We start from the raw sequence: 20,772 nt of genomic DNA, 5'->3' as shown, positions 1-20,772 counted from the left end.
TTAGTCTCGTATATGCCGCGTTATTTTGCGGCCGCAAAATCACAGCCGCAAAATAACGCGGCGTATACTATCCAGGCTCCCATTGAAATCAATGGGAGCATATACGGCGCTCAAAATCTCACACTGCGTATACATGCCAGGTCACGCGGCACGTTACTCTGTTTGAATGCACCCTAAGACATGGTTTGTTACAAATATGTTGAGATAAGGGAGTTCAGCAGCACAAATACTCTCCTGCCTTCTGTGTCCGTGTGCAGGCTGTGTAATAGAAGATCTCCTAAACTAAGGGTAAGTTCACATAGGGTTTTTTGGTCCGGAACCTAAGGCGGAGGCTGCACTGCACCGGCATCCAGTCATGCACTCCGCTCCGGATTAGGCCCAATGAATGATCCTAGTCAGGAGGAGGGAGTGTCTTCAGGCTGAATCGTGAGGCGAATCGGCCTGAAGAATGAGAATAAGAATGTCACTTCTTTTTCCAGGACCCGGAACAAACCAGCTCCTGGAAAAAAAGACCTAACTGGCTCCCATTGATTTCAATGGGAGCCGTCTTTTTGGTCAGGATTTTGAGGCGGACACGGCCTCCAAATCCTGACCAAAAAACCCAGTGTGAACTTAGCCTTATAGAGAAAGTGTTGGATCTGTAGGGATTTTAGCCTTTAAACAAAAGGGGAACATATTTTTACCAAAAGTATTACATTTCTATCTCATTTTGATCCAATCCAAATACCTACCATTCCAAACAATTATTAATGATTAACCTCTTCTGTACAGACTATGGGCTATGTATATCAGGCAGTCGACTTTTAACCCTGCAAGGATGTACCTGTGCATCTTTGCAGTGTTAAGCAGCTGTATTATATAATGTAGCTGCAGAAGTGGGGCGCCTGCTGTTACTACAGCTGGGGACTAGGGTTGAGCCGATCTTGAGATTTTAGGATTGTTTTTAATCCAGCCGATCGCGATCGTGAAATTTGCTCGATTGCCGATCGAGATCCAATCTTTTCCGATCCCAATCGCTCAATCCCAATGTTAGCTTTTCCCACAATGATTGGCCAGTAGCCAAGCATTGTGGGAAATAACCTCCAACCTCGATCCCGCCGGAAAAGATCGGGATTGGAATTCCAATCGCGATCGTGAAATTTACTCGATCGCCGATTGGAATCCGATCTTTTCCGATCCCAATCGCTACCCTACCAGGGACCCTATAAGGAAGCCATGGACAGTTTATTAGCATCCCTGCCATCCTGATAACTGTGTCCACAGCACTCAATAGGAAGTGTGGCTCCACTTCTATTTCTGCAGTCTATTGACTTCCAGGGCCTGGAAACTACCTAGTTACAATGCAAATCAGCATACTACAATCTTATGGGGGATCGCGATCGATCACGATTGTGAAATTTACTCGATCGCAATCGGAATCCGATCTTTTCCGATCCCGATTGCTCACCCCTATGAACTAGTTCATTTTAAATGTTACTATCTGTATTAAAAAGAAACTCTTCCCTTTTGCAGTTTTCAATCTGGTCAATAAACCTAATAATAGAGTGACGCTTCAGGTTCTGTTCTGTAAAGATCACTTTTCAGAGTCGTCATATTATGATCACAGGTAAGATTACAATGGTAGCACCTATGTATAAAATTGGATCCACCAGTGATTATAGCTGATTGTTTCATCCGATCTACACTCTCCCTACCCCAAAAATGTCCACTGCACTGGTCCCCGAACTATTCCCTTATTCCTAGAAGGATCCCTGGAAATATTCACTTGATATTCTGCTGTTGAGACTCTGTCACCTGCGGGAGATCCTAGAAGCAAGTGTTCAATTCCGCAGCAGTGCCCCCGTAGGGTATATGAAGCATTACACGTTGCATATGATACAAGTAACGTCCCATTACCTTCAGTGTGAAGTATCATTGAGTGCTGAGGATATATAAAGCTATAACATAGCCCTTACAGCAGGACCGGCGTAATAATAACCAAAGTAAAAGCTATTACGTGCGGCTAAATATAAACCTGTTTCACATTTCCTTTCCATTTAAGAAAAGAAAGTCGCTGTAAATCTGTCCTAGATATTGTCATGTCATTTCCTTGGATGTGGTAATATGTAATGCTGTTAATATTACATCATTCTGGAATCTTCTACAAAATGCTGCCCTAGTGAATTCTTAAGGACCTGTCTGGTTGCTGTGATTACAGAAGACATTAGTATGAGCTCATGTTGCTGGGCTCCGACTACACACAAGCAGTTATCCATATGCCTCTTTATTGGTCTTCAGCTGCAATGAAGAAATTCACCAACAGGTCAACGTAAAGGCAAAAAACCTCATCTAGCCTCATACAGAAATATAGTTCTTGCTTGGATATGAGAAACATGTAGGAAAGTTTTGACAGGACACACAATGGGGCAAAGGCCGAATATGGGGAAGTAAAACTCACCGCAACTTAAATTAGAATCTCATTGCAGGACAAGGGTGGGGGAAATGAAAAAAAGTAAGGATACCTATCCCTGGTCCTTGGTTTAGGCAATGTGTCCTTTGTTTCCACCTGTCCAAAAATGCAGAGGGTTAGCCGACCATTGCAGCAGATCCCTTCACTTCAGCAGTAGGGTTGAGCCGATCTTGAGATTTCAGGATCGATTTTAAAATCCGATTTCCGATCATTTTCCAGCCGATCCCGATCTCGATCGCCGATCGGGATTCAATCTTTCCCGATCGCTCAACCCTATTAATGATATATACATGAATAGGGTTGAGCCGATCTCGCGATAACCTCTGACCTCGATCCTGCCGGAAAAGATTGGGATTGGAATCTCGATCGCCGATCAGAATCCGATCTTTTCCGATCCCGGTCGCTCAACCCTAGTTATAGCAACAAAAATTCTTAAAATATATGATGGATTTAAACAATAGCATTTTTTTTATAGATGACTCATTCCCTTTATAGTATACTGGTTACTGAGCATGCCCACAATACTCACCCATACAATTTTATGGACATCTCCATCCTACAGGTTCCTATGGTTTACATGTCTGCTGTTGTAAGATGGCTGCCCCAATAATCATGTACAGGAAACAGAATAAAAAAATATATCAGAAAATAAATTGGATTAGATAAACACAATGCATTTCAGTCACCGGTTAAGTAAAAACCTATATAGGTTATACATTCCTGTAAAGCCATTCCTCATCGCAATTCAGATCTGAGCAGCCACAAATTCCGCCATTTTATTGCAATTTCTAGTTCCAACAGTAGAAGAATCCCAAATACACATTTACAGTATGTTGTACTAAGCTATTCCAGTAGATGAGAGATAACCAGCTCTTGTGCAAATATGGTCCTATATATAATAGGGAATCATGGGATCGGATCGGCATACCTAGCACAACACAAAAAGTATCAGATTTGTGCTGAAATAGGCAGAACCTGCTAAGATCGATGGAGCCATCCCAGTGGGCCTTGGCCGGAAATGTCATAGTTCTCTATCCCAGGAGCATTGCTTCTAACCTCAATGGTCCGCGGCTCGCTAACGTTACCTGCATGCTCAGCCAAAAGATCCATCAGGAAAATAAAGAGTTTGGCCAACGATTATCTAAAGGATTTGGTCTTAGTATTATGGTCGGAGTGATATAGAAGCTACAAGGGGCCACACGGTGGCTCAGTGGTTAGCACTGCAGCCTTGTAGCACTGGAGTCCTGGTGTTCAAATCCCGCCATGGGCAAAAAACCATCTGCAAGGAGTTTGTATGTTCTCCCCGTGTTTGCATGGATTTCCATCCCATATTCCAAAAAAAAGACATACTGATAGGGAAAAATGTACATTGTGAGCTCTATGTGGGGCTCACAATCTACATTTAAAAAAAAAAAAAAAAAAAGCTACAATTCAAATAAATAACACATTCACATGACTGGTCTTGCTTATTCCTTCTTCACATTGATATACGCCTCCCTTTTCCTTTATACATTCTTAGAAGGTTTGTAGTCCTTCCTAGGCAAACTCCTGTACCTGGCTCCATCTTAGCATGTTAAGAGCTGGACATAAAGCTTTATATTCTGGACGCAACATGTTGCAGGTTTGTCTGCCAGCTGAAGATTTAAAGAGGCTCAAGCTACATGGCCTCATAAATTGAGGTGAAGGGGAGCCAAAAGCACACAGGTTAACGTGGAGTTGGACGTCTGCCCAGGAATAACATGAAGACATAGATGGGAAGAACCTCTCACTTGTACAGTTACCTACTCCTCTCCGTGAACCCTTCCTTCTATATCTTCTTCCTGGAAATGTGAGCCATTAATTACTGTAAATCACAGGTCCGTGCCGCTTCTTAAGACATTGGAAAGAAAATTACCGCTAGAAAAATGGACCAACAGAAACCAAGCTCAGCTTGCAAATGATAGTAACACATTAAAGAGAACCTGGCATAGTGAACATGCTGTCCAGTCTGTAGTCTGGAGCTGAGCACATTGATATATATATATATATATATATATATATATATATATCTGGGAGAATTCAGGTATAACGTGTCATTTATTTATTTTATCACCATTCATTGGGCATAGGAGATAGCTGTACATACGGAGATAGCTGTACATACGGAGATAGCTATACATACGGAGATAGCTATACATACGGAGATAGCTGTACATACGGAGATAGCTGTACATACGGAGATAGCTGTACATACGGAGATAGCTATACATACGGAGATAGCTGTACATACGGAGATAGCTGTGCATACGGAGATAGCTGTACATACAGAGATAGCTATACATACGGAGATAGCTGTACATACGGAGATAGCTATACATACAGAGATACAGAGATAGCTATACATACGGAGATAGCTGTACATACAGAGATAGCTGTACATACGGAGATAGCTGTACATACGGAGATAGCTATACATACAGAGATACAGAGATAGCTATACATACGGAGATAGCTGTACATACGGAGATAGCTATACATACGGAGATAGCTGTACATACGGAGATAGCTATACATACAGAGATACAGAGATAGCTATACATACGGAGATAGCTGTACATACGGAGATAGCTATACATACGGAGATAGCTGTACATACGGAGATAGCTGTGCATATGGAGATAGCTGTACATACAGAGATAGCTGTACATACGGAGATAGCTGTACATACGGAGATAGCTATACATACAGAGATACAGAGATAGCTATACATACGGAGATAGCTGTGCATACGGAGATAGCTGTACATACAGAGATAGCTGTACATACGGAGATAGCTGTACATACGGAGATAGCTATACATACAGAGATACAGAGATAGCTATACATACGGAGATAGCTGTACATACGGAGATAGCTATACATACGGAGATAGCTGTACATACGGAGATAGCTATACATACAGAGATACAGAGATAGCTATACATACGGAGATAGCTGTACATACGGAGATAGCTATACATACGGAGATAGCTGTACATACGGAGATAGCTGTGCATACGGAGATAGCTGTACATACAGAGATAGCTGTACATATGGAGATAGCTGTACATACGGAGATAGCTGTACATACGGAGATAGCTGTTCATACTGTCAGGGTCTGGGGTTGTTAGGTGGGGTGGCATAGACACACAAGTCCAGATTCTTTAGTCCAAAACAAAGGTAGAGTTTATTTTCACTCAAAAAGGTAGTGCAGCAACAAAAAGAAATAATACAAAAATAAATCCCTGCCCAGCTAGGCTCTAACTAAACATAGAATAGGTTACCTCACCTAGAATCACAGAAATCCAAAAGCCAGTAGAATCACTCAGGACACAGCTCTCCAGCCAAGCTCTGCCAAAGTGTTGCTGCTGGAGCTGGCTTCTTAAGCCTCCCTGATGAGGAGACTCTCTGCAGCTGAGTCGCTGCTGGAACATCCCCAAAGTGTGGACTGGAGGGGGGTGGAATGACAGGTCCCACTACCAACCTACCTGTCATTCCTAAAAATCCAGCCCAGTACTGAGCATTTACCAAAATGCTCAGCAGACAAAAGTTGTCTGCTGAGAACAAACATTCTTGGAGTTTTCTCATCTCACCCACCTCAGTAGTCTGGGTGAGATGTACATGCCCTCCATTACCTGACCAGCCATCGGCTTACAATACAGAGACAGCTGTCAATCAAAGAGTAGCCAAGAGATGCTGATCTGTAACATACAATGGAGACCGTCTCCTGTCCTGGGCATTGAGCCTCATAAACTATATTCACACAATAGTGAATAACTGATGTGTGATGGTAGATTTGTTAAGGGAAGTCACATGGCTGCATTAAATCCAATGCATGCGAATAGGGGCTAGGGGGATATTATGATGACCTGCAGCATCTAAGAGGCTTTTCACTATAGTTTCCACTTTGTAACCCCTTCCTGCACCTCAATACAGGTCCATTATTGGTCCATTAAGGTCTATTATTGTCTTTCTTTTAGGTACTTCTTGAGGTAGGACCTGGTACTACAAGCCGTCAGCATTATAATGACACTCACTGTAATGCATTAGTATAGCAGTATATTATATTAGCGGTAAGTAGATCACACAAACTAGTACCCTACTGGGGCCAAAAAATACTGCAGGTTTATTTGTACATGTCACAAATGTGAATATAACCCTATCTGCAGAAAGACCTGAAACTTATAAAAGAGAAGGGATGAATACAAAGTTATGGGGTCTCTTTATATTTATTGACCAGTACAGAAATATCCCATTGCATTTATCCTTTTTTTACCCTAAAATTACAGATTTTTTAATAAATATATATATTTGAAAATGTTTGAACAAAACCCAATCTCCCACGTCCTGCCTGTAAACCAGAATAGATTCTAAATGAATAAATGAATTAGGATATAAAAGACAAGAGAAAATGTAATAAAGGAATTTGTTCTCCAGAACAAATAAGCAGCGCTGAACAGATAGGCCGATAGATTTAACCCCGGAGTTCCTCTACCAGATGACAGAACATCCCGTTCTACAAGTAACTGCATACACAGGCAACCAAGGGGTTAATGCGATGACTTTCTACGGTAGAAGCAGAGCGTTCTACTCTGGCCGGGCTGCGGAACAAAATGTATTCTCTCTTGTAATTTAATATGATTGTGTCATGTTCTATTCATTGTAAATACTAACATGGAACTTTATAAGAGCAATCAGAGTCAACAGTCTAGGATAATGAACTAGGACACATTAGGAGGGGGGCAGGACAGAGCACCCAGGGGTGAGATTAATGCTCTGGAAGGAAGTCGTAAGATGGGAAGGGAAAACAGAGGAGGTCCTCTCCTATAAGAAGTCCATCAAAAATCAAAGTCAAGATCACCTGACTTCAGATTTCAGGATTGTTTTTAAAATCCGATTTTCGATCATTTTCCAGCTGATCCTGATCGTGAAATTTGCTCGATCGCCGATCGGAATCCGATCTTTCCCGATCCCTCAACCCTAGTTACTTTATGTTTATGGAGTAGGGTTGAGCCAATCTTGAGATTTCAGGATCGTTTTTAAAATCAGATTTTCGATCATTTTCCAGCCGATCAAGATCGTGAAATTTGCTCAATCGCCGATCGGGATCCGATCTTCCGATCGCTCAACCCTACACATGACCTGACATGTCTTTTACTAAATACTTATATTCCCTATGAAACAGTTCTAGATTACATTTTCTAAATCGGTGTTCCTTTGTTATTCTTTCTAGAAATTTCTAATTAAATGAGCAACTTGTTACCAGTTTGAGGCATAGCCCTTCAAACTCCATACCGTCCAATCATTGATGCTGGGGTCAGACTGCCAGGAAGGCGTGTTTCTTTCAATGAAAAAGTAGCTTCTGTTGAATAAAGCTGGTCCGCACTCTTTCCAGGGCTCAATAAAATTTAACTTTGAATGTTCCATATTTAAAATTAGTATAAAAAATAAATCCAAAAGTGAAAAGATAGAAAAAAATATACAGTGATTAAAAACGCTGACGCCTTTCGAGGTTTATCGACCTCTTAGTCATGGCATATTTGTAAGCTGCTATTACCTTCTATTTATACGGTCCATTGGACATTACAAGGTCGCACACCCCTACAGGTCTCAGAATAATGGTGAGCTTCAGTTAGTTTATTTCTTCATATCTATTCAGACTGTCAGGGACACACCCCTTTGACAAAGGGAATGGTAACACCCAGTGGTCAATGTATGCTAGTCATAATGTTTTTGGTAGTAATAACAGAGGCAAGTGTAGAGTTATGAATAGGGGTGTAGTTATAGGTTATGTAGAGTGTCTACAAGGCCCTATAGTCTGAAGGGGCCTAAAAACCTCATTACAACAGAACAAGACACTTGTATTATACAGAGCACATTGTAACTAGGGGCCCTGTTAAAGATTGGCATTGGGGCCCAGGGGCTTTTAGATACTCCTCTGGTCAGGACTAAAGACAGTGTGGAATCCATATTGCAATTCTGCCATTTCTGGATCCAGTCTATGGGTATATTCACACATCTGCATGGACAGTCCTGCATTTCGGGATGCAAGACACAGAACTGAATACAATGGTGGAGTATGGAGTGTTGTCTAAGTCTGGGACCATGGGAATGTGACTAGGTGAGTATGGTTATTTGTTTTTGTCTATAATGTATTGGGGACCACTACGGGGATGTTTACATTGTGTGAGAGGCCACTGAGTGACAGGTTAATGTGTGTTGGGCCACTGGGGGATATTTTCTTGTGTTATTGGTCACTGAGTGGACATTATATTAAATGGGGCCAATCAAGGGACAGTCCCATAATGGGCCACAGAGGGGATTATTATGTAGGGGAGCCACTAAGAAGGCATTTTACTAAAGTGGGGCATTATACTTTGGATGGGCCCCTATGCTTGTGTTGGAGGCAATATCACTGACGCACAAGGATATGATAGGAATGGGACGGGATATTAGTGGGGTTGGAGGTTTAGATTAGCAAAAAAAATGTATGTGCTACTATGGTAGGCCGCTTATGTGTCCTCCAAAATTTAGGAAGATCGCTTAAGTGGTGGTGATGGAGAGGCCATTTATAAGGCCTTTCCACTGGGCCCAACATATTAAAACAGCCGCGGACAAAAATCTGTGTCAAAATACTGCGTCATGTATAAATGAAGATTGCAACTAAATTTGACACTGATTCAATGCAGCCTGCACGAAAAAAAAAATCTGTGCCAAATCTGTGCCACTATTATACCCTATAGTGGCCACTGCACACAGTATTATACCCCATAGTGGCCGCTGCCAGGATCGGTAAGTAAATAGGGCCTGTTACCGTCTGGAGTAACTCCAGCCAGTAACGTCCTATCAAAAAAAAACAAAAAAAACACAGAGATAGAAGCTGCAGCCGGGCCCCCTAATGTCCCGGGCCCTGTGTCAGCTGCTACTGCTACTACCCTGGTAGTTACACCCCTGGTATAAATGTTTTATATGTTCGTGTAAGGTGCATAAATTTTAATTTTTGATTAAAAAAATTTGTTAAAAAAATAGTTGTAATAGTCTATACTACATAATATTTATTGAATATATAAAATCTATAAAAATGTTGAAACGAAAAAAAAAAGTTGTTCACATCAATGTTACAACAAATTAGTAAAATGCCAAAATAATAAAAAATTTTAAGTGGAAAAAAAGATTTAGGCTGCATTCACACAGAGTAACGCCAGGCGTTTTTTGTGTGTTTTTTGCACATAGCGCCGCGTTTACGCCGCGTAGCGCCGCGTATACGCCGCGTTAACGCCGCGCTATTTAGCGGTGGCGTTGCCCGGCGTTAACGCGGCGTATACGCGGCGTTAACGCGGCGCTACGCGGCGTAAACGCGGCGCTATGTGCAAAAAACACACAAAAAACGCCTGGCGTTACTCTGTGTGAATGCAGCCTAACTGTAGCGCTCTCAAAATGTCAAGTGTTTAGTGTGACACTGAAAATATTACTTTAACATAACCAATAATTTAACATATCTTCCGCGAGCGAAGCCGCCGGGTATTCTACTAGTATAACATAAAGCAAATACATCTAAGTATGGCAATAAAACGATCAATTCAGGGAAGGAATATAGAGGACCTGCACTACACAGCTCACCTACAAAGCAGATGCTAATAAACTAGGACAGAAAACCATTCCAGAGACACAGAAGTGGTCACCTCTACACCCCCCCTCCAGCATTACCCTTCTCCAATACACGTTCCGGACAGGAGTCATCTGGTTAAAGGATTAAGCCTACAGACATCCTATGAGAGTAAATACAGATTTCTCTATGGTTTGGGTTTTATCATTTTTTCCTTCAATAAAAAAGTATGTATTTCCAGGATTAAAAGCTATAACTTCTAACAATTTATAGACCGAACTACTACTAAAATTCTAGCCTGTTATAGAAGGCAGACAAATCATCTGGTGTACAAAGAATAAGAGCTCTCGATATACTAAAAATTGCAGTCTAAAGTTTCATTTCCATGTTCAGGCATTACAGTAAACCAGGGGATTATAGAAGAAGTTAGAGGGGGGTCTCCTGCACAGGATCTCCGTTGGTGGCTCTGATCAGCCTTATATTACACAGATAATCCTTGTGACTGGTCACCATCATACGCTCGAATTTTAACCATTGGAGACTAGGGTTGAGCTGATCTTGAGATTTCAGGATCGTTTTTAAAATCCGATTTCTGATCATTTTCCATTCGAACCCAATCCCAGTTTCGATCCCAATGCAAGTCAATGGGATTTTTTTATTAATCGAAGATCAGATTTTAAAAACGATCCTATTCACTACACAGCATGGAGTCCAAAAATTGAACGCTTTAATTTTTATAATCCACGCTGTGTAGTGATTAAAAAAATCCTCTGGCTACTTAGTCCCCCCTGTTGTTGACTTACCTGCACAGATCGCTGTCGCTCCACGCTGCCCCAGCCTCCCAGGTTAGTGTTACAGACCTAGGAAGAAGGCGGGGCTTGTGGCTTAGGAGAGTGTGGGCGGGGAGACGTGAGTGCAACACTAACCTGGGAGGCGGGGGCAGTGAGGCGAGAAGAGGAGTGAGAGCAGTGTGGAGCGGCAGTGGCAGCGGTCTGTGCAGGTGTTAGCTACTAGAGATGTTAGGTAGTCTCCCATTAGAATGAATGGACGCAGCCGATGTGCAGGGGGTTAAGCAGCCGGACGCCAGCACAGGCTGTGTGTCGGCTACATCCATTCATTCCTATGGGACCTAGCTAACATTGTTAGCTTTTGCCACAATGCTTGGCCAGTAGCAAAGCATTGTGGGAAATAACCTCCGACCTCGATCCCGCCTAAAAAGATCAGGATCGGGATCGGAATTCCGATCGCGATCGCGAAATTTACTCAATCGCCAATCGGAATCTGATCTTTTCCGATCTCTCAACACTATTGGAGACTATAAATCAAGTTTTCAGGATAGAAATACAGCAGAGTTGAGTTTGTCATCCGAGACTGCTCACTGTAGTATTAAAAAGTTGCATCAATATTTGGTTTTAAAGACTTTGTGTACAAACAATGCAGCTATATATTACAATTCCAGCTCTGCTATATCTGGAATGAAATGCTCTACACATACTGGCAAACTCCATAACACATCACATGTATTATTGGAAACAGAGTTTAGGTGAAAGTCACGCTTCTAAACTAATAACTGCTGTTCCAAGCATCTGGAAGGGCTGTATGGCTGGAGTTAATCTCACTTGTTGACATGTGGATTGGGTCTGCTATAGCAGGTTACCTTGGAGCGAATATTTGCTGTAGCCTGTATAATGTAATCTAGCTAATAAAACACAAGTTGCACCTGCACAAAAAGGAGACAAAGAATATGTGAAAACTGAGTGGTCAGGCTTCTCCCGTCTGTCACATTTTACTCCATTAGTCCAGGGGAAGGAAGTTATGGAGTGAAGGCATGGTAGATGTTCGTATGTTAGCTTCATATATACTAAAGTACAATGACCTGACAAGCATTGATATAGTAGAAGGTGAAAAAAGTTGAGCATGGAGTCGGGAAGGAATTTTTTCCCCTGAAATGGGGCAATTGGCATGAGACTCATGGGGGTTTTTGCCTTCCTCTGGATCAACACTGTAGGGGATTGTAGGGTTATAGGTTGGACTTGATGGACTGATGTCTTCATCCAACCTCATCTACTATGTAACTATGTAACAATGTATAGTGCAGCTTCATTCATTCTCTATGTGACTCCTGGAGATATCCAAGTACAAGTGCTTGGCTATCTGGGGGCAGTCCCATAATAGTGAATGGAGAAGTCAGAACCCAACACAATCCCAAAATGTATGGCAGGATCTCCAGTTCACAGGCAAGATGATATTTCTCTAGTTCCCAAGACTGGGGGATGAAGGAAAGCAGGAGATGGTCATGGTGGTTCTCTGGCCTCAAAAGGCCAACGAAAAGGAAGTCGGCACCAGAAACAGGAGCAAATCAGAAGAAAGTGGACATCTTGCAAAGCAGCACAGGGACAGACAACAGGTTCTGGGAGTGGGCCAATATTATTTTACAGGCAGTGGAAGTTCATGCTGGGGACCCTGACTGTGAAGGAGTCACTTGCAGTGAAGAAGAGACTATAGAAGAGGAAGTCCAGTGAAAAGCCCAAGGAACATCAGTACATGCTTGGGATGACATGTTTGAGATTCAGGAGTAGGAAAATCACAGGGGCCAAATGTTTTATTGCCCTCAAGAAAGTAAAGTACTCTGAAAGGTGATGACGATGGTGGAAAAAAAAGTAGGGGAGTGTTCAGGACCAAGCACATTATAATCAGGTGATAAAATGGTGTGAAAGATGGGAAAGTAACATTCCTAATGGTGGCCCAGCGACAATGTGAGGATGGAGTGCGATTCTTCCATGTCATTAGTGAAATAAGAAATGAGACTGAGACTCGGGAAAAGAGGGGTGTTGACATGATACGCAACCAATGTTTATTTCTTTGTTTTGATTCTTATAGGTAAACCCCCTTCTCCTCCCAATGAATGGATGACCAATCCCCATAAATATAATGTACTCAGGTCTCCCATTGCGAACCATATTAACATGTCTAGCAATTGAGGTCTTCCTTTTGTACAATATGTCCACCACATCATCCCCCCCCCTCTTCTCCCAAACCCATACTTTGGTTTTCCTTAGTACTCAAGACAACATTCACAAGGTTATCTATATATTGCCCCTTTTATCTTACAGTTTATGAGGTCACTGGTAACTAAACTCTGGTCCATGACGGATGATGTGAATGTTTTCCTTGTTTGAATAAATGGGCAGGCTATGCAGTCAATGAATCTGAAACAGCCCACGTGCCAAGAAATGGAGAACCAACGGCCCTGATGATTCTTTTGGGTTGGCTGGCATAATGGGCGGCACAGTCATGACGCTGTGGGCTGGTATATGGTCACACTTGCGCAACCAATATGGGCCATTGTTTGAAAAGTTGAAAATATTCATCTGTAGGCTATGCATATTATGGCCTTCAATGCATTAAATCACATTATTCATGGTCTCCTGTGTGCAAATTGGCAGCAACGATGCTTACTATATATTGAATGGAGAAATTGCAGTCTTATTAGGATGAATGATCCACGGCTCATCATATTGTGCATTAGATTAACATGGGCAGAGCAGAGAGGATACAATTCATTCTGTAACACTAGATTGCGATTACACCCTGAATATACACTGTAGGTCACAAGCATAGGACAATATCTTTATACATGAAATACAGACATTCCCTTGTTATCCGAATATTTTTGTTCTTTTTTTCTATTGTTACATCATCACGGTGTACAATTTTTGCTGTGACATCACGGTGCTTATTACCACGGTTTTCTGATAATGAGCTCTGTGATGGCATATTATTGTGTCCATTGCACTTACACCTGGCACTATAAATTTTATGTATATACAAGGGACCCCATTACAGATTAAAACGGCCACCGACATGAGTTAGATGGGTTGTGTTCCACTGCATACACATCTGGGATGGTGAGGACAGGGGTCAGGGCCTCGTGTCATACTGCCGTTTGGTATGTCGCACTCGACACCCCACCGATTAGAAGGAAATGTCATTTATATTAAAGGCAGAGAAAACTTAAGAGTACAGAAATACAGCAAACTCAATGTAAGAAGACTGCGGTATTTTTGATTAGGCTTTACATACCCAATAGCAAAATGAGACTGGAAATGTTTTATGTGTCAATGGAAGAGTGAATCTATCTATCTAGACACTATGTTGCCCTTATAGACAAGCAGAACAGGAGGAGGACATATCTGCATTAATGTAACTTTCTAAAAGTTTGGTTGTAATCTTGGAAGGGCCATAGATCTTTACCTGTAGTCCAAAAAATGCCATCACTACAGAGTTAATGGTCCCAAGAACACCTTCTGGGTCGAATGGTTGAGTGGTTTTATACAGCTCCTAAAAGAAGAAAAACATGAAACTATATTACAAATTCCAACAAAATATCACTCATACATCAGTATCAATTTTACATCTGCAAAACTAGAAATCTTCACTGGAAAGTTTCAAATCGAAATGAGCAAATATTAAATTGGCACAATATTAAATCTGTAACCACAGCTGTTCCTCTACAGGAAGTTAAGTTCTTGATGAGGACCTTTCATCACCAATACCAATTCCATTGCATCATTTAATAGGTGCTGCCCCACTGATTTCGGCAAGCTCCCAATGTTCCAGAGAAATCAATGCTGTTAGTTTTGGTGCCTCAAATGTTGTTTAGGTTCTGTACGCCAAGGTCAGGGGGGAGCAGAAAATTGATGCGATTCTGAGCTCTGACACTGGTCACCTCATCTTGGAGTCACACCCACCTTTCCTGCTCCTGCCTGACATCACCCTCCTGATAGTAAAGAGCCTAAACGCTATATAAGGTACCAAAACTGCCTGCACCAAATGCTCAGGAACTTTGGGAGCTAGAGAAAAAAGTCCAACTGCTCCAGAATCAGTGGAGAGGAGCCTATAAAGAGATGCAGAGAACCTCCTTCACGGATCTTACTCTTCTGTCTTCTCCAGGGTGCTTCCTTCTTCATTTGAGTGACATCACTCTCAATTCACACCAGATATCTCTGGTCTGACACCTGATTAATGCTGCCCATGCCCATGTGCCAGCTTTATGGAGACATCCGGAACCTCCTTCCCTTAGGCTCTGGTTTCGGAAGATGAATGAGTTACATTTAGTGGAAGATTTGACTGCACAGGTTTATGACCATCACTGGGTTTTAATGAGGACATGACACTACTGGATAACTTAACACAAATGGGCTGAGAAGAAGGGAGAACTGACATGGGCTGACTGGGGTTGCAGGGGAAAAAGGACAACATGAGTTATGGTTCAAGGGAAGGGTTGAGCGATCGGGATCGGAAAAGATTGTATTCCGATCGGCGATCGAGTAAATTTCCTTATCGCGATTGGAATTCCGACCCGGTCTTTTCCAGCGGGATCCAGATCGGAGGTTATCTTAAGATCGGCTCAACCCTAAAAGTGACTTTTCCCCTAGAGTAGCATTGACTAGGGTTGAGGATCGGAATCAGAAAAGATCGGCTTCCGATCAGCGATCGAGCAAATTTCATGAAGCGATCGGGTATCGGTATCGGCTTGAAAATGATCGGAAATCGGATTTTAAAATCGATCTTGAAATCTTAAGATCGGCTCAACAATATTCAAGGGTCATACAGGCAAGTAGTGCCCGTACACACAGCAGTGTAAGTCATTGAAGCAGTGAGTTGAAGAGATGCAAGAGAACCCAAGATCCCAAGTGGGTGACTAGGATGCCCGGGGCATCGTAAGCTGTAGAGTCCAATTGATAAGTCAATCGAAGAAGTGCCCAAAAAAAGAGAATGCCTCATCCAAGTCGTCAGGGGTGTGTATGAAACTGTGAGTTGGATCTATGGAGAACCAGATAAAAGGGGAGATGCCAGCGGTACGTGGCACCGGCCTTTCTGGCCCTGTCCAGGAACCATTTCAATTGCCTTGTCATAGTTAGGGTGCTTCTGGAAACATCGGGCAAGAGGGTGATCAGAGTACATTCCAATTCCATGGGACCCGTCTACCAGACTTTTCGTAAGATAGCTTTCTTCTCCTGATAAAAGTGGACTCTCTAAGGTGGCTTCTATCAATAGATCTTATCCCGAAACCTGATGGACCCTATCCAGCTCCAGAGGGGAGTTCTCAGGTCTGCCCAGCATTTGGCTACAGATAGTTGTCACTGTTTGTCTCAGAGAGTTAGCCTGACAGTCTCTGGTATGTTTTGATATCTGCCATTTCTTGGGCATGTCTCTCCTCCAGTCTGGCTACTTGAGTCTCCAGGTCAGCTCTGATATGTAGTGCTACCAGCATATCCATCCTCTGTAGAAAGTGGAGTGTGCAACCCATCATTAGTAAGCTAACTGGCCAGTCATAGCGCCGGAAGGGGAATAGGAAAGAGGCAAGTTAGGAGGATCCGTCTGGATAGTAAGTTCAGCAGGAGACAATATTTTGTGCCAACCTTAGTGCAGAGGAGGAGGAGCTGAACAATGGAGGTCCTGGGTGAAGTCCGGCCAAATCGAGAAAGTGACACTCCCGGGGTGGAAGGAGGACAGGGGAAAGTCCTCTTCCCCTTCAGTTTAATCTGGAGGGTAACTGGTAAAGAATAGCAAGCTGCATCCTAAGGATTTGTAGTTTCCATCCCGGGGCTCCAGCACCACACATCTTTACAGCGCCATGTGCAAGCCACGTGTCCCTTGTCAACACCATTGATGTCACCACTGTAGCCACTGACTGACTGCAGTCATTTATCTTTGTCAGGTTTTATTGGTGGAAACCACGATACCTGGAAAACTTTGGAAAGAGAGCGTTGGAACCAGGAACAAAAGGATTAGGCAGTTAAAAACCAATACACCTGCCATCTGGGATGTTCAACTAGTCCCGTCAATATCAGAGGGTTCTGCTGACAATGAAGCTAGCTTTAGATGCAATACTGGAATTATCAGACAGAAAAAGTTGCAATATTTTATTATTAGTACAATTTTAAAGTTTAAAAAGTTATGCAAAATTCATCACAAATCCTCCACCAAAATTTAGCAAAATCATATCGTTCCGTCACTGCCACTAGTTGTACAGGAAGGTACTTCATGTCTATTACATATAGAAGATGTGAAGATATGATAGCAAATCCCATCCAGAGGTGATAAACATCTCACAGTATCATCCCGGCAAGTGATACGGCTAATGCACAGCAGCCCATGAATCATTTATAGAGGTAAACAAGGATTTTTCTCCCTCTGTTTATAGTCCGACCATGTACAATCATTAAGACAAGCAATTAGCAACATCGCATCTATTAGAGAGGAAGTAACAATGCTGGACAACCAACAGTGGACAACACAACATAGTAAACCGGATGCTTCCAAGCCATTAATTCAGCTGCCACAAGGATTTAAGCGTGAAAGAAGTTCAATTGGAAAGGTAAGTAAAGTAGCTCGTGATTTATGCAACTCCTTCAACGCCTTGCGTCAAAAAAAAAACGGAAAACTGCTATTATTTACTGAACGTCATTAAAATGGTTTCAAGCTCATAAAAGATATTAATGTATAAATTATTCACCAGTATATGCAAAGGTTTCCGAAAGAGTAAGTAATGAACAGTAAGAGATCATCCCCTAAAATCGGTTTTATTTAAAGGGGTATTTCATTCTCAAGTATGACCAAGGTAGGAATACATGGCCGCTACTCCTGACCAGCCAGGGTGATCTTCGACGCTGTTTTCGTAACTCCCATAGGGGTAATGAATAGAGAAGAGCGAGTACTATTCGAAGCTCCAGTTTCGAATAGCACACACCCATAGGAATGAATGGTAGTGGCACAACCTCTTTAAGGGTAAGTTCAGACGGAGTTTTTTGGACCGGAACCTGAGGCAGAGGTCGCCTCAGGTTCCGGTCCAAAAACCGGGTAGCCACAACTGAAAGCCGCACACTCAATGAATGGGCCTAGTCCGGAGGAGGGAGATTCTTCAGGCCGAATCACGAAGCGAAACAGCCTGAGGAATGAGAACCTCCTGAGCGGCTCCCCTTGATTTCAAAGGGAGCCATCAGGATTTTGAGGCATATACGGCTTCAAAACCCTGACCAAAAAACTCCGTATGAACTTACCCTTAAAGGCTAGGTTTACACAGTGGAAAAAGAAGAGAAATTCCTCTCTATTTTATGTCACAATGGAATGCCGATGCCCCTACAATTTTCCCCTGAATGGATCTAATCGGCAAGGACTCCTGAGCCTTGTAATACGCAACAAGATCGAACAGGAATCTGATTTTTTTTCAGCATCCTTTTACAATCTCTTCCTCACATTCAATGGGAAGCAGAATCGAGATGGAATCTGCCAAGGATTGGGTGAATCCGCTCCAAAATCCATGGCAGATTCCTCCATGTGAACCTAGCCTAAGACTACAAAACCTGAATTATTTACTACTGATTTTTTCATTGCCTCTTTCCGATATCCATTGAAGAGAGTCGGGAAGATGCAAGTTTCCTCTTTTTTTCTGCTGTCTTATTGGAAACCGAAAAATGTAATTCAAATGAAAAACAAAACATCCATTGAATAAGAATCAAATGTAACTAGGTCTAAAGGAAAGTCAGCAAAGAAAAAGATAAGCAGCATAACAAGAAACATCCATTTGTGAACCTATGAAGTTTATTGGCCGTTTATGCAAATAAGTGTTAAGATGAAAAACATCCATCAGAAGCATAAAATTATCTCATCTAGTCAATAAAATCCATGTATCGCATCCATCCTAATTACATCTGTTAGGCAATGACATCTTTAAAACATTCCCTGACCGTGATAGGATTAACAGATTGGCATGAATACCCTTCCAGTAAAAGTCACCAGTAGAAATGTTTGTGTTCCCTGCTCACATATGCCACAAATCAGGTCACTATATTACATTATTCATTCAGTCAACAGAAGGAAAAATACATTGCAGAATCATAGATGAGGTCATACAAATTAATTGGGAGAGTTATTTATGATCCGATGAGAAAGCCGGGACAGTTTGTGTTAATGATAGAAGAAGAATTAACAGCTGCAGAGGCTCATGTTAGAGATACAGCGAGTCCTTAGGGTTGGTCCACACAGGGCTGTTCCCAGAAAAATAACCATATTGTAACCTGTAGACAATTAAACGCTCAATGTTTTTATAAATATATGCCATAGTATTACCGGCGACTTCGTCCGCGGCCCCCTAACCCTCTGCATGACCCACCTGCAGCGCGGCCCCGGGCCCCCCCCCTTGCCTTGTGACCGCAGCGGGCCCCCCGCACACCATTGCACCCATGGACCCCCGGCCCCCACCTTGCACTCCGCTGCCCCCTTCCCCGCCTCTCCCCTCTGGCCCCCCTTCCTCCCTACCTGCGCCCCCTCTCATTCCCCCACCCCGGGCACCTTTCTTCCCCCCTCCAATCCGTGACCACGGCCACCTGTACCTGTAACGTCTTCCTCCACCACGAAAATCTAGAGATTGCAGAGATATTCATTATTTTACAAAAAGCAAATGAGCAATCTATACTACCGAGAGAAGCTCCATTGCTCCAAACTGCTACGCCGCCATTGCGTATTAAAGCAGTGTTGGGCATTGCAGTTTGGAGCAATGGCGCTGCCCTTGGTGCTCCAGATTACTCTTTTGCATATTGTGAAATAAGCCCATATATCTGCCATGAAAGGCATTATATTTAGGTGAGCCTGACCTATATAACTGCATTGCTGGCTTAATATGCTTCACCTTGTTAAAACAACAGATAAGGACAACCCCTACATTTATACAGTACTACGTCTTCTTTCATAGCTTAGGTTTCATAACTCCATAAAACATTTTAGAAATAACCTTGCAAGTTGGATAATTGTAGATATGATTTGGTCCGAGCAGCCACTTGTCAATGTATCCTGCAGCTCCTCCTGTGCAGTTTGGATATAGACCATAGTCACCAATGCCACCAGGACCCAGGTAACCTCTAAAGAGATAAGCATACTATTAGGAGCCATATGTAACATTTCCAGACTCTGGATATTTATTACATGTACAGTATATAGCCAATATGTATAGTACACATTTAGAACATGGTCATCATTCACTCACATTATAATGATGGAGGTGGGGAACTAAGCATATTATAAAGTAGGAGTGGCATGACAAAACCAATGAGATAGTCCGCACTGCTTCCGAATTCCATAAAATTTAAAGGCATTCTACCATTAAAAACCTTTTTTTCTGTGGATAAGACGTCAGAATAGTCTTTAGAAAGGCTATTCACCTCTTACCTTTAGATGTGATCTCCGCCGCGCCGTTCCTTAGAAATACCATATATACTCGAGTATAAGCTGAGTTTTTCAGCACAGTTTTTGTGATGAAAAAGTGTGCCTCGGCTTATACTCGCGTCAATACGGTAATTGAAAATGTCACATGACTGGTCCGCAGTGAAAGACATCTGTGGGAGGCCGCTGGAGCAGTGATAGGTTAGTGATGAGGCAGCGCTGCCTCCAGGACCACCCCAAGATGTTTCCAGAGCATCTTCTCTGCCTTGGAAACATCTTAAGGCGGCCCTGGAGACAGCGCTGCCTCACTGACCACCTATTGGCAGCAGCGCTGTTCCAGTGGCCTCCAAAAGATGTCTTTTACTGTGGACCAGTGAAATTACCACTCGAGTCAATATGGTAATTGACTCGACCGTATTGACTCGCTGCAGCAGGCCTCTGCTCCAGTCCCGGCCCCCTCCCCCGGCTACAACAC

The 20,772-nt window shown here is 42.6% G+C and overlaps 1 protein-coding gene across 1 annotated transcript in view; it reads right to left on the bottom strand.

Moving 5' to 3' along the window:
- LOC142183045 (heparan-alpha-glucosaminide N-acetyltransferase-like) overlaps nucleotides 1–20,772 on the bottom strand; it is a 161,798-nt gene that overhangs the window by 56,333 nt on the left and 84,693 nt on the right. The window contains exons 13-14 of the mRNA XM_075257943.1: nucleotides 19,870–19,996; nucleotides 14,328–14,414 (exon numbers count right to left, since the gene is read on the bottom strand). Coding sequence (XP_075114044.1) covers nucleotides 14,328–14,414; nucleotides 19,870–19,996 — 214 coding nt within the window. The remainder of the gene's footprint in view (nucleotides 1–14,327; nucleotides 14,415–19,869; nucleotides 19,997–20,772) is intronic.

This window comes from Leptodactylus fuscus, chromosome 10 (genome assembly GCF_031893055.1).
Source record: "Leptodactylus fuscus isolate aLepFus1 chromosome 10, aLepFus1.hap2, whole genome shotgun sequence".
Classification (NCBI taxonomy): domain Eukaryota; kingdom Metazoa; phylum Chordata; class Amphibia; order Anura; family Leptodactylidae; genus Leptodactylus; species Leptodactylus fuscus.
This window is presented reverse-complemented; position numbering and strand designations above follow the sequence as displayed.